Source organism: Manacus vitellinus, unplaced genomic scaffold, assembly GCF_001715985.3.
Source record: "Manacus vitellinus isolate BGI_N305 unplaced genomic scaffold, ASM171598v3 scaffold_1_pilon, whole genome shotgun sequence".
Lineage (NCBI taxonomy): Eukaryota > Metazoa > Chordata > Aves > Passeriformes > Pipridae > Manacus > Manacus vitellinus.
The window spans coordinates 42,077,043-42,089,483 of record NW_021939396.1 but is presented as its reverse complement, the minus strand read 5'-3'; the positions used below and the strand labels follow the sequence as shown (position 1 = coordinate 42,089,483).

The 12,441-nt window shown below is 37.8% G+C and overlaps 1 protein-coding gene across 8 annotated transcripts in view; it reads left to right on the top strand.

The window, feature by feature from the left end:
- The window catches only part of DTNA (dystrobrevin alpha), a 183,566-nt gene that overhangs the window by 73,039 nt on the left and 98,086 nt on the right, over positions 1–12,441 (top strand). For 4 of the 8 annotated variants that reach the window (XM_018080470.2, XM_018080513.2, XM_018080506.2 and 1 more), the window contains one exon: positions 9,840–9,907. In XM_018080470.2, coding sequence (XP_017935959.1) covers positions 9,841–9,907 — 67 coding nt within the window. In that variant the 5' untranslated portion in view covers position 9,840. Of the gene's footprint in view, positions 1–9,822; positions 9,908–12,441 lie in introns of those variants that run through there. The other 4 variants (XM_018080499.1, XM_018080489.1, XM_018080480.1 and 1 more) reach the window with 1 other exon arrangement.

Here is a 12,441-nt window from a genome sequence, read left to right as displayed (position 1 = left end):
TCGATATACATCCAGATAATGAAGAGAAGGATGAAAAGGAGAAAGATTATTCTGTTTCTTAACACTCTTCTCTTTAATTCTTTATTCCTTTTGCTTTCGAAATTGCCTCAATACTCTGTAAACTTCCACATCACGTGCAGAGGAGGTATGTTCTCTGTTACATGACTAAAGCTTATCTTGTATTGGGAGATATTCTGACTCCTCCTTGAAGTGCTATTTCCAAGTACATTCCCCTTTATATACACTGTTTGTAAGCTGTCCTTTTTTTTTTTAGACATTTATTAAGGACTAAATAGAAAACCTTTGAGCCTGGTTTAGCAGTCCGTTCCTCTTCAGCTAAGTAGTCAGTCAGCACAACTGAATTCAAACATGTGCTTTGAGTTCAGTGTGTGTGTGTAAAGGCTTTGCAGGATAAGGACAGATTAAAGAAAGCTTTTGTTGAACTGGAGCCCATTTGACTTTGCCTTTCCTGTGCATTCACCATTAGAACTCAGAATTATTGTATTGACCTGTAATTTCTCGTCACTTAATTTCTTACAAATTTAGACGTCATTGCTGTTTTCTTTGCTGTTTCTTCTATTATCACATGGTGCTGCTAGCCTACCTGTTCTGTTTCTGTTGCATATAAGGACTGTACTGCTTGTGTGGTTATTCATGGGCATGCAGGCAGGCAGTTATGGAACAAAAATGTACAGAAACTGATTTTAATCATTCTGACTTTGGAAGAGTTAGTGTCTTAACTGAATATCTTGAGGACTAGATTATTATAGCTAAGGCTGCTTAGTGAAATCATGCATGTAGAACTTCTTTTTACACCACAGAATTAGAGACACGGACGTGTGTCCTTTAATGAGGTCTGGTGCTTGAAAACAGAATTAAAAGGAAGAAGTTGACATCTGCTTTAAAAGAATCTTCAGCTAAATGCAATTACCAGAGTGATCAAGTTGTATCACTTACCCAAGTCATCAGACCACTCATGGAAGGGATATGGCCAGGTAAAAAAGAGAAAATCTCACATTTCTTTATTCCCTGACAACACCTAATTGCTAAAAATGCCTTCTTCAGGTATTAATTAGATCGGCCTTTTAGGCTGCTCCTATTTCCATTAAGGATCTGATTTCTCTCTGCATGAGATTCATACAGACTCAATAATCAAAGCTTTCTTTGTCTCAGAAGATGTATACTTAACCCAAATATGTTCCTAAATGTGTTAATTCCCATCCTAGTGCCATTCTTCTGTCCTAGTGCCTGCTCTCACTGAACTTCCAGACAAATTAACAGCTACCACTATGAAAGAGTACACGTAAACAATTTCATCAGTGTCTCATCTTTCATTAGTAATTCATTTTCCACCTTTCCACCAATTAGATCTGGAGAGACTTGAATTTCCATGGAATAGTTTTTAAAGATTCTTTTTTTAAGCTGTGTTTAACTATAGTTAATACTTTTTTTTTTCCCTATAAATCTGTTTTAATATTTCAGAAAATTGAAAAGTGAAAAAAACCCAAAGGGGTCTATTTCAGACATAAGGATGAAAAAGCTTAAATTTTTCTTGATTGTCAGTTGAATAATGGAAAACTCTTTATGTCTGATAAGGTTTTTTTCAACTTCTCTGAATCAATGGCTCTTCCATTAATTGTTTGGGTGCCAAAACTTTTCATCAGGAAAAATGACAAAAGCCAACCACCTCTCTATTAACTAATTTGTTTGCTTACTCACAGTACTCAGTTTTAGTGAGATTTTCACAATACATACAAAGGATCTCAATAATTTCAATTGCCTGTGAATGTCTCTTCTCCCACAGCTGCCATTTGATTTATTTAGTTGTTTTTATAATTCTAAGGAGATGAAAGTACCTTCTGTCCTAGGTTACAGCAAATAATCATCAAATCCATATTTACAAAAACTGACAACTTGTATTATTAAAATTGGCAGAAGCCAGGAAATGATTCCTAACACAATTGTATCACTGACAGCTTACTCAAATAAATTTGGGTTTAATTACAGCAGCACAAGGAGAACTGAAAGATCCCTTTGACTAAGTAGGATTTTAATTATATTTGAAATCCTGCAACCTCCTTTGTGCCTCTACAATGGCAAATAAAAAGACCAGAGAGAGGACCAGACTACCAAAGTATCAATTAAATGCTTTGTGTGAGAAAGTCCTTATAACTTTTTATCCCTTGCGTTTCATTACAGTTTTCCATATGAATTATGCCTTGCCTAAACTACTAAAAGAAGTAGAATTGCAAATTTGAGTGTTCAAAGGTCATCAGTTCTTTATTGATCTTGGGTTTTAGAAAAATAATTTTCACTGAACTTATTTTGGAGGAAAAACTGCCATGTGGGTGAAGTCCAGCTCCAAAATGAGGGCATGGCAAAACTCCATTAAAGTATTAAGACATCAGACAAGTAGATTTTGTGTTGTATATCATCAATTTCTGTATGTGAGTTTTGGGGGTTTCTTCTTTTTCTGGAATGTGTTTTGAGTGTAACAAAAAAGAAATTACTATTAGTGGAGGTTATGTCTAACTACCCCTCAACTGCATTAAGGCTCTGAAATGTCGTGCATGAGTGTAAAGGAAGTCAGTATCTGCCGTATTTGTTTTAAAATATTTAATAAAACTTAGACAAAATATAATTTTATTATAGCATTTGATTTAAACTTTGAAAAGCTATATTTAAATCTGTACCAGTTAACTGGAAAAAAGTTTTTTGGGGGTGACCAAAATTATTTGATTGGATAATTTTATACTCTCAAAGGATGAAAAATTAGTTTTCTTTCCATGTTTCATCTAGTAGAGTACTTTCTTGTAGTGTCAGAAAGGTTGACTCAAAAAGAGCATAACCAGAAAAATTTATCTAAAAAATGCCTGTAAGACAGCTTTTTAAAGTTTCACATATATATTTTAAGTCTTGAGTACTCGTTTTCTTAAATGTCTTTTATGTCTGGAATAGTACAATTCTCTAAGAGAAGTTCTTCATGTTGCAGAGAAAAGTGGAAAATTATACTGTACAAGTACCCATGAAAAGCAGAAAAATAAGGATTTTGGTATATATTTTGGCCTAGTTAGTAACATTTGGAATTCCTAAACTTGATAATGCCTAGTGCACATGGAAAAGGACTGATAGTTCCTTTGTCCTAGCATCCTCTGGTAGAATGCTGATTCTATATAGTATTAAATATGAAATTAGTCTCTTTTGACTCTCATGTTTTCTGTCCCCAAATTAGCATTTGGGTTTTTGCGGTTTTTTAGTAATGAATCTCTTCACACTTGTTTTTTAGACCTCACAGATAAGATTTGCATAGCATTCTAACTTCCTTGAAGAACTGTGCATTATGAAAATGAGTTGCAGTGAGTGCCTTATTAGGCATTTTTGACAGTTTCCCATTAAGGATATGAAGCTCCCAAAAGGGGACCTGATGAAAAATACGTTGGAAAATTCCTTCTTAAAAACAAAGGACAAATTTCACTAAAGGAGTAAATCAAGAGAGATATTTTTTCCCTAATACTAAATTTGTGAAATATGACAAAAATTAGAAGAGACTGACTTGCTGGAAATGTTGGAGATGAACTTAGCAACAGCTTTTGTTTTCCTTCTCCATTGTAAAAAGCTTATCTAGATAAAACACAAGCACGCACTGTAAGTGCAATGCAATTATACCTAGCCTCAGGAAAGAGCATTGACCAATTTTATTACAGTGCCAAAGATTAGTCCTGAAATGTAAAGCTGAGAGAGACCTATTAGGGATCTGCTTCATTAAAACATGTGGAACAAGACATTCATAAGGCACCAATAAATCCATTAAGGGGAAGAGGGCTCTGAAATGGCCCTTCATGATTCTCATTATTAACTACAAGGATTGCTGAGGTTGATGGCTTCAAAATATGGTTTTATCTAGCACTCACTGTCCCTTTTAACTCTCTGTTCTCCAGTCCAAATTCACTTTGAAATAAGCAGGCATCACTCTTCTAGTTAGCTGAGGTGTATCTACCTAAGAGGGCTGAATCTGGAGAAAATGGGAGAAGAGAAAAAAAAAATCTATAGAAAATCTTCTCTCTCATATTTTTACGATTCCTGCATGAACAGCACTCCAATCCTAGCTGCTGACTACAGCTTTTAAGTTCCTCATAAAGTCACTGTAAGCTAGACCCTAGCACACTCTTTCATTTTCATAAATCTAAATTTCTGATGCTGGTAAATCCTAAAAAATAATAGCAATTTGTTATGTATGGAGGGCATTTTGATTAAACTGTCCCAAGCAATGGCAGACAAGAAGCCTGTGCTGCTGAAAAATGGTACTGTTGTCTGCTCAAAGTTGGCTTTAAATATTGACCATAGCTGCACAGAAAATAGCATCAGATTTGTCAACTGCATAAAAAATAGCCACTGAGAAACCAGTACATTTCTCTACATCATAATGTTTCTAATTCCCAAGAATACCAAAGTGAATATCTAACATTTGACATTTCATGGAAGAAAAAAAAATAGCTGTCTATATCAGGAGATCAAGATTTCCTCACTAGGGAACTGCGGATTGCTCAGATAAAGAATGCTTGATCCTGGTTGATACTTTCTAACGAATGGTGATATCTTCAGATACTTACTGTTGGGTTTACCAGTCTTGTCGTGCAAAACCTGTGTCTAAAATGCTGCTAGAGCTTCAGAGCCCCAGTGAGCTCAACTGGACAAGACTGGGGCAGAGACAAGTGTTCCTCTTTTTCCTCTGGGAGTGCTTCAATGAAATAAACAACTTTTATCCAGCCTGAAAGACTGTCAGAAGTGTCACTGGCCAGGATTCGGAGCCTCTTTTGTCGAATGCGCAGCTACGTCACAACCATCACATGGGACCGGATAAATTTTTCATGCCAGAATTAATCCATTTCAGTGGGCAGTTTTCCTCACCGGCATGCATGCTGCCTCCCTGGGGCACCTCCTCTGTCACAGGCAAACGGGATAGGGATTTGTGGAAGTGTTAATGGAGTGGCTTTTCTCAGACTCATCAGACTGTGTGTGCGCATGTTAGGTCAGGAATTTTTGACAGTCTCCTGGGAAGTGTATGGAACTTTCCGGAGGGGAACACCTTCTGCAGGTATACAGGCAATTGCTTCTTTTGGTGGTGTCATCCCAGATGGTAACTAAGTTTAATTCCGGCTGGTTACTAAGTCCTACACAACTGCTTGCTTTTTTCACCCCTGGTGGCAGGGAAAATCAGAAAAAATAAAGTGAAACTCGTGGATTGAGATAAGAACAGATTAACAATTGAAACAAAGCAAAATATAATAGTAATAATAATAATAATAATAATGAGAGAGAGAGAGAGAGAGGAATACAGTAGGAGATAAATAAGTGATGCCCAATACAATTGCTCACCACCTGCTGACCAATGCCCATTCTATCCCCAAGAAGCAATCGGCACCTTCTGGCCAATTCCCTTCAGTTTATATACTGGGCATGATACTCTATAGTATGAGACATCCCTTCGGCCAGTTTGGGTCAGCTGTCCTGACCATGCTGCCTTCCAGCCATTTGTGCACCTGCTCACTGGCAGAGCATGGGAAACTGAAAAGTCCTTGGCTACTTAGCATCAACTAAATCACCAGTGTGTTAGAATATGATTCTTATACTAAATCCAAAACACAGCACTGTACCAACTACTAAAAAGAAAATTAACTGTATCCCAGCTGAAACTGCCTTCCAGCCATTTGTGCACCTGCTCACTGGCAGAGCATGGGAAACTGAAAAGTCCTTGGCTACTTAGCATCAACTAAATCACCAGTGTGTTAGAATATGATTCTTATACTAAATCCAAAACACAGCACTGTACCAACTACTAAAAAGAAAATTAACTGTATCCCAGCTGAAACCTGGACAGATTGTTATTTTGGAGCTAGTGATTTAATTGTAGCCAGCATTCCTTTTATTTTGCACAGAGATAGCTCAAGAAATGACAATATACTGAAAATATACCATTTGTGAGAAGAATGACATAAAACAGGGTTTAAATAAAATAGATTATTTACCCTATAAATACTAAAACAAGAAAAATATTTATGTGCGAGAGAGATTATTAACAGTACTCATAATTCAAGCAGCACAACAGCAAAGGAAAGAAAAATGAGGCTTCTAGTTCTCACCTTATGTATATTATATGATATTCCCTCCCAGATTTTATAAACCAAAAATGTATATTAAAAAATAGACCAACTATGCTTCTGATACATGATAAGCATGAAGATGAAATTGCAGTCAAAATAGTTCCAATTAAACTACATGCTTCCTTTATTTATTCTTTTCTCTCTAGCACTACTAATGTCATAAGTTTGCAGCTTGAAACATGGGTAAAAATGAAACACAGTATCTTTTTCAGATGCTGGAAACCTTACGCTTGGAACGATTTCTGCTCTGGAATGTCTGTAATATATTGAAGCCTTAATACCATACTAATTGGTACCTTACTAATTAGCTCGTGACAAGAATTTTAATTAGATGCACAGTAGGTGTTCTCCTTACCTGCAATGGAGGAGCTATTTCCTGGGGAGAAAAATGAAGGGAAAAAGATAGTGGAAGGGATCCATAGAAGACAAATATAATCTATTCCCTACTATGAGAAAAGTATACATTAATTATTATTTTTCAAAATTATGTCTCTGGCAATTTATTCTGTTTTTTAAAGTTTGCTTTCTGATTTGCTCCTTTCCCCTGTAGAACAAGTTGTACTTTTTTTCTGTGACTTGATGTGCTCTGAGCAAACTAAAAAATATTGGAACATGATTGTAGTCAATTATGCTCAGGGCCAGCCCCAGGGACTGAGCTGAACTCATCCCAGGCTCAAAGCCTGAGTCTCTGTAATCTGAGTTACAGAGCAGAACTATGTACCTGTGAGCTGGATCACAGGCAACAAGGCTGGAAAGGGAGATGCCCAGCGCCATGACCAACAGCATTAGCTGAGCCTGGGCTGTAGCACATTCTAGAGTTAAAAATGCATGTGAAAAACTTGGAAGACACGGTGGAGTGAATTCTTGTCAATGGCGACTCGAAAGTAACAATGCTGATGAGCATCATCTATTATTTTTCTTCTATCAGGAAAAGGTGTGAAGGAGGAATAGAAGGTATCTATCTGAAAATACTGCCACCCCTAATGTTCTGGTTAGCTTAATGGCATTTACCTTGTCGCAGAAGATTTTAGTATTGTCATGAATGGGATGAAGGCTACTTGAAAATCTGCAAAAATATCTAATGCCAGAAGAGTCTTAAAAATATAAATACAAAGTTTCTTCTCTCTCCAAGGAAGCCTGAGTTGTGTGTTTATAAAGTTATTTGTCAGGCCTGGTAATCCTCATAAGCCCCAGCAGTGAAAAGGGTGATTCAATTTCAGAAGATAAGGGGACATTCTGAAAAATGATGATCAGGTCCAGGGAACATTTTTATAAAGGGAGATAAAAACAGTGAAAGTAAAGGGAAGATGAAGTGCAAAAAAAGAGAAAACCAGTTAAAGATTTTTTCACCCCACTGAAAGGACACTTTAGGAATGGACTCTCTGAAGGAAGTGGAGAACTTGCTGTACAATTTGCATGATTTGGAAAGTACCTTTTTTATTTAATTTTGACTGGGAAAATTCTTCTGCATGGTGAGTAAGCCACATTCCAGTGGATGCTCTGTAGATATCTAAAACCAATAGCTAAGGAATATTTTTCTCCAAATGGCAGTATGAGGGAAGTGAGAATAAAGTTGCTTTTGATAAAGTTTTCAATTAAGTTCGTGGCAGTCGCTGTGAGACAGTGATTGTTTTATGAATGATGGAGAACAATGGTGAAATGAAAACAGCAAATTATTAAATGGAGAAAAATCTGTAAGATTTAAGTGTAAGTTGTATCAAGAAACTGAAAGAAGAGGATGTAATCCTTGTATCAAAATGAAATTAACCCAATCTCAGTCAAATAATATGAGTAGTATGCAGTCTGAAAACAAGCTGCACATTGTAGAATAATTCTGAATGTAGGACATGTCAGAGAAAATTATGATGGCCTATGACCAACTCTACAAATAATCAGTGTTAATCTAAAATTGTATTTTAGTTGAGTATTCACTCAACTACCCTGCCTGGTAAAAGATACAATCTTTTCAAAGAGCTTTATTAACTCACCTTTCCTACGATATCTGGTCGTTTTCCATGGCAAATTTGACACCTAGTATTAGTGAAATTACATTATTTTTAATTTTTTATGGGCGGAGATTTAAGGCTGATTCATGTAAAAAATATATTGCTTCTTGCTGTCTAATTAGGATACTGGTTGGGTCTGGCATATCTTGATGTTTATTTTGTTTAGCAGGTAGGTGTGAGTCTTCCCTGACACCTCCAAGCTAGCAAGACACCAGCTACCTCCAGATCAGAGACTGTGTGACCACTTCTGTAAAGCACTGTACTGGGAGCTGTTGTCTCTGCAGAAAGGCAGGATATGTTAGTTCAGAGTTAATGCCATGCTACACACATCCATATCACTCCTGGCCAAATGAGAGCATAAGGGTGAACTTGAATCCCTGCAAAGAGGCTGCAGCCATACCCTTTGTCCCCTTCCTAGTGGGACTGCTGCTCACATCACAAAATGTCCACCAAAGATAGCACTTTAGCAGAGTCTTTATCAGTACTCTGAGAATTGAATAGGCTATTTGGAAAAAGTAATTATAATGTCCCACCACTTCATTTGATCAGTGCATTCTGAAAGGGGAAAAAAAACTGCACACAGCAAAACACATCTTATGTGATTTCCTTTCTTTCTTTGAGAAATAAAAGGAAGCTGGTTTTCTATCTTTTGTTCTTTGGTGATGGTACACTTAAGCATCCAGTACTTTTATCCTTACTGTTGAATGCATATGGGGGTTTGCTATGGGATGTGGTGTAATATTTTTGATTGCAGGCTTCTACAGAGCATATCCTTTATAATCCAGGTAGTTTGATGTTGTTTTACACAGTTTGGTTGATATGAGGATGTAGATTAACATGTGGGTCAGAAACCCTAACCAGACTTGGCAGGGAGGAAGGGATATTGGTTCGCCAGAGTGATTATCCATAGGAAGTGGTGATGCTGACGCTAGTGCTGCTATAGATGTTTATCTTTACTCTGAAGGCTTTAGTCTTTTATGGTTTGAATGCTGGCTGTGAAGAAAGCTGTCTCGTTTCTCTGTGCTCCATCCAGCAGTAGTGCTCTTCAAAATATTCAGAACATTTTTATATCTGAAAACTGAAGGAAAATATATTCTTACTTCTGAGCCTTTTGCTGAAAGTCATTCAATTGGCGATATGGGTCTTGAATTTGAATGAATATTTGGAGCATGTTTGCTTGATTAAATAGAGGGTATTTTGTTGTGGAGTAGAGATTTAGTTGCTGTTGTTTGGGATTTTTTGTCTCCTCCACTCAGAATTGGCTAGAAAGTCGTTTTCTAGACTATAAAATAATATCAAAATATTTTATGATTTTTTTTCTCTCTTACATAATTTAAACTGAAGATTCCTTATTTAAGAAAACATAAAATGAATTTCAGAGCTTGTATTATGTAAGCCAGTTAGTTACATCAAGCAGAAAAACTGAACACTGCCTTTGGGAGAGAGGGGCGGGGGGAGAACAAATGCTGGAAAGCAGAGTCTAGGGAATGGAGGACAATTTGGGGACCAGGTTCTTCACAAACCACGCCACAGGGAGGCTGGCAAAAGGCATTGGGTACACATGGAGCACCAGTCAACCTCAAAGGTTCTTCAGGATCGATTTTGGAGGCTTATGTACGTATGTTCAGTCTGGGAATAATACTTAACATTTTCATATGATTTTGTCTTCCAGAATGATTGAAGATTGTGGGAAAAGAGGAAATACCATGGCAGAAAGAAGGCAGCTGTTTGCAGAAATGCGTAAGTGCTTCCTAGAAATGTTTTGCTGTGATAGACCAAGCCAGTTACTATGCAGTGTCAGTAAAATTTATGCAAGCTTTCCACCTCAAATCTTCATTGCACAAATGATTTAATATTGTGAGACCAAAACTGCATGAAAATGGGTTAATTTGGCCAAACAGGAAAAAGGGATTTTCTACATCAGATTTTTTGATGGTATTATTTTAGTCAGTAGCTTCTTGAGACGAAGATGCTGCAATACACAGGTGGCAATGAAGAGGAATAAAGGTCTCCAAAAGACTACATCTTTTATTTGGGGTATCTGTAGTGGGTTGATCCTTGCCAGCTGCTTAGGACCCACATGAACAGTTGCTCAATCCCCAGCCAGCCCCTAGTGGGATGGGAAAGAATATAGGGAGAGCAAAAGCAATCAAACTCGTGGCTTGGGATAAAGATAGTTGAATGACAGGGAAGGAAAAATTTACAAAAAACCTCAAGAACAAGTGATGCAAAGGTGGTCATTCACCACCTCCCAGAAGCACACTGATCCCCAGCTAGTCATCGAGCAGTGTCTGCCTTGGAAGACAAAACTCCCCACCCCATCTTTCCCTACCCCAGTTTTATGGTTGAGCATGACGTTATATGGTATGGACTGTACTTTTGACCAGATGAGGCCATCTGTCCTTGCTATGTCCCCTCCAACTTCTTGCCCATCCCCAGACAACTCTGGGAGGGGACAAAATAGGAGAAAAAAAAGGTGTGGGTGCTGTGCAAGCAGTATTCAGCAGTAGCTAAAACAGCAATGTGTTATGAACTCTTTTTTAGCCACAAATCTAAAACACAGCACCATGCAGACTGCTATAAAGAAAGTTAACTGCATCCCAGCCAGACACAGTACAGGAACTCATGGATTTCATACCCCACTTCAGCATATTATTTATAGTTTCTAGTGAAGCTCCGTGCTCCCTTTAGAATGTGTGAGAGATGTACCAACAATACTCCTGCATTTCTCCTGACAGCCATCTCTTATTTCTCTTATAACCAATGCACCATTTCTCAAGGAAATTCTATTACACATGAAGTTTGAGACTGTCACCCTGTTACTAGATCTAATGGAGTTTTGTCTGTAATTACTAAGCTTCCTATTGTTTATCCCCTGCAATGTAGAAACAGTGACATGACATCTCCCTCATCTTTGATGGGAGACTGCAGATGAGCATTGCTGGGACTTGAGTTATTGTGCATACAGAAAGGCCAGGTCTGTGCTAGTGAATTGGATGTGCTCGGGACTGTTCTCCAGGAGTGAGCCCTATGTCTGAGCTCCTGAGCTCTCCAAATGAAAGACTTCTCATTCAGATGGCCTACTGAGAGAACTGTCTTGTCCCATTCCACTGTGTCCACTAGCTGTGTTGTGCCCTTTAATTATTTTAGTATCCTACAGGGCTTACTGTTGTAACTCAAATGAGTATTTCTCACTGATCTCTCTGGTGATTAGTGACAGGACCTGAGGGAATGGAATTAAGCTGTGTCAGGGGAGGTCTAGCTTGGATATTAGCAAAAGTTTCTTTACCCAGAGCATGGTTGGGCATTGGAACAAGCTCCCTAGGAAAGTGGTCACAGCACCAAGCCTGACAGAGTTCAAGAAGCATTTGGACAATACTCTCAAGCGTATGGTGTGATTTTTTTGATTTTTGCAGGGCCAGGTGTTGGACTCAATGATTCTCGTGTATCCCTTCCAACTCAGAATATTCTATGATTCACTTGTCTCTTGTGTACAACTTCTTGGACCAGTGGAGGAAAGGGATGTTCTTTGGCCAGAATAAAAAATGGATTTGTCCATTATGGGAACAAACGATAATTGTAATTAGAATTATAGAGGGGACCTGAGCTTTTATCAGCTAAAGTCAATGGCACAACTACCATTAACTTCAATTACTTTGAAATATTCCTAAAATGCTTAAGACACTGCTGTAAGGATTTATGGTTTGTTCCCACAGTTTTGAAGGCTGTTTTAATGTTGGGTTGTTTTGGAGGAGTTAAGGAGGTGTTGCAAAAATCAGCGGTGGGAGGCAGAGGAAGGACTGTTTTCCCGTACTATACATGAGTAGTTATAGTCTACTATTTTTTCTTACACGTTTTAGTATTTTGACATATTTACTTGAGTCTGGGTTATCTCACGTGTGCTTCCCTTTTCTGTTTGCCTACCTCCGCTCCTCCACTATTCCAACTAGGTTAAAAGAGGGGAAAATATTAAGTCTTTGTGAAAAACTAAATGTATTTTAGGCGAAGAAATAAATGTCCATATTCGTGAAACTCTGAACTTTGCATTTTGAGAGTCCCTTGAATTTTTCTATATGTAAAGGTTGTGCTTCACTGACAGAGAAGTTCACCCTGAGGTTGCATTCAGGTGCCCTCATCTGTGTGCAAGCCCACACTTTAACAAGTTTAACAAAAATCATGTGCTCCAAACGTCCTACGTACTGCGGGCCATGTGAAGTTTCTTAACGTTGTGACAGACATAAGCATATGGTAAAAAGTTAAAACTCACAAGCTGC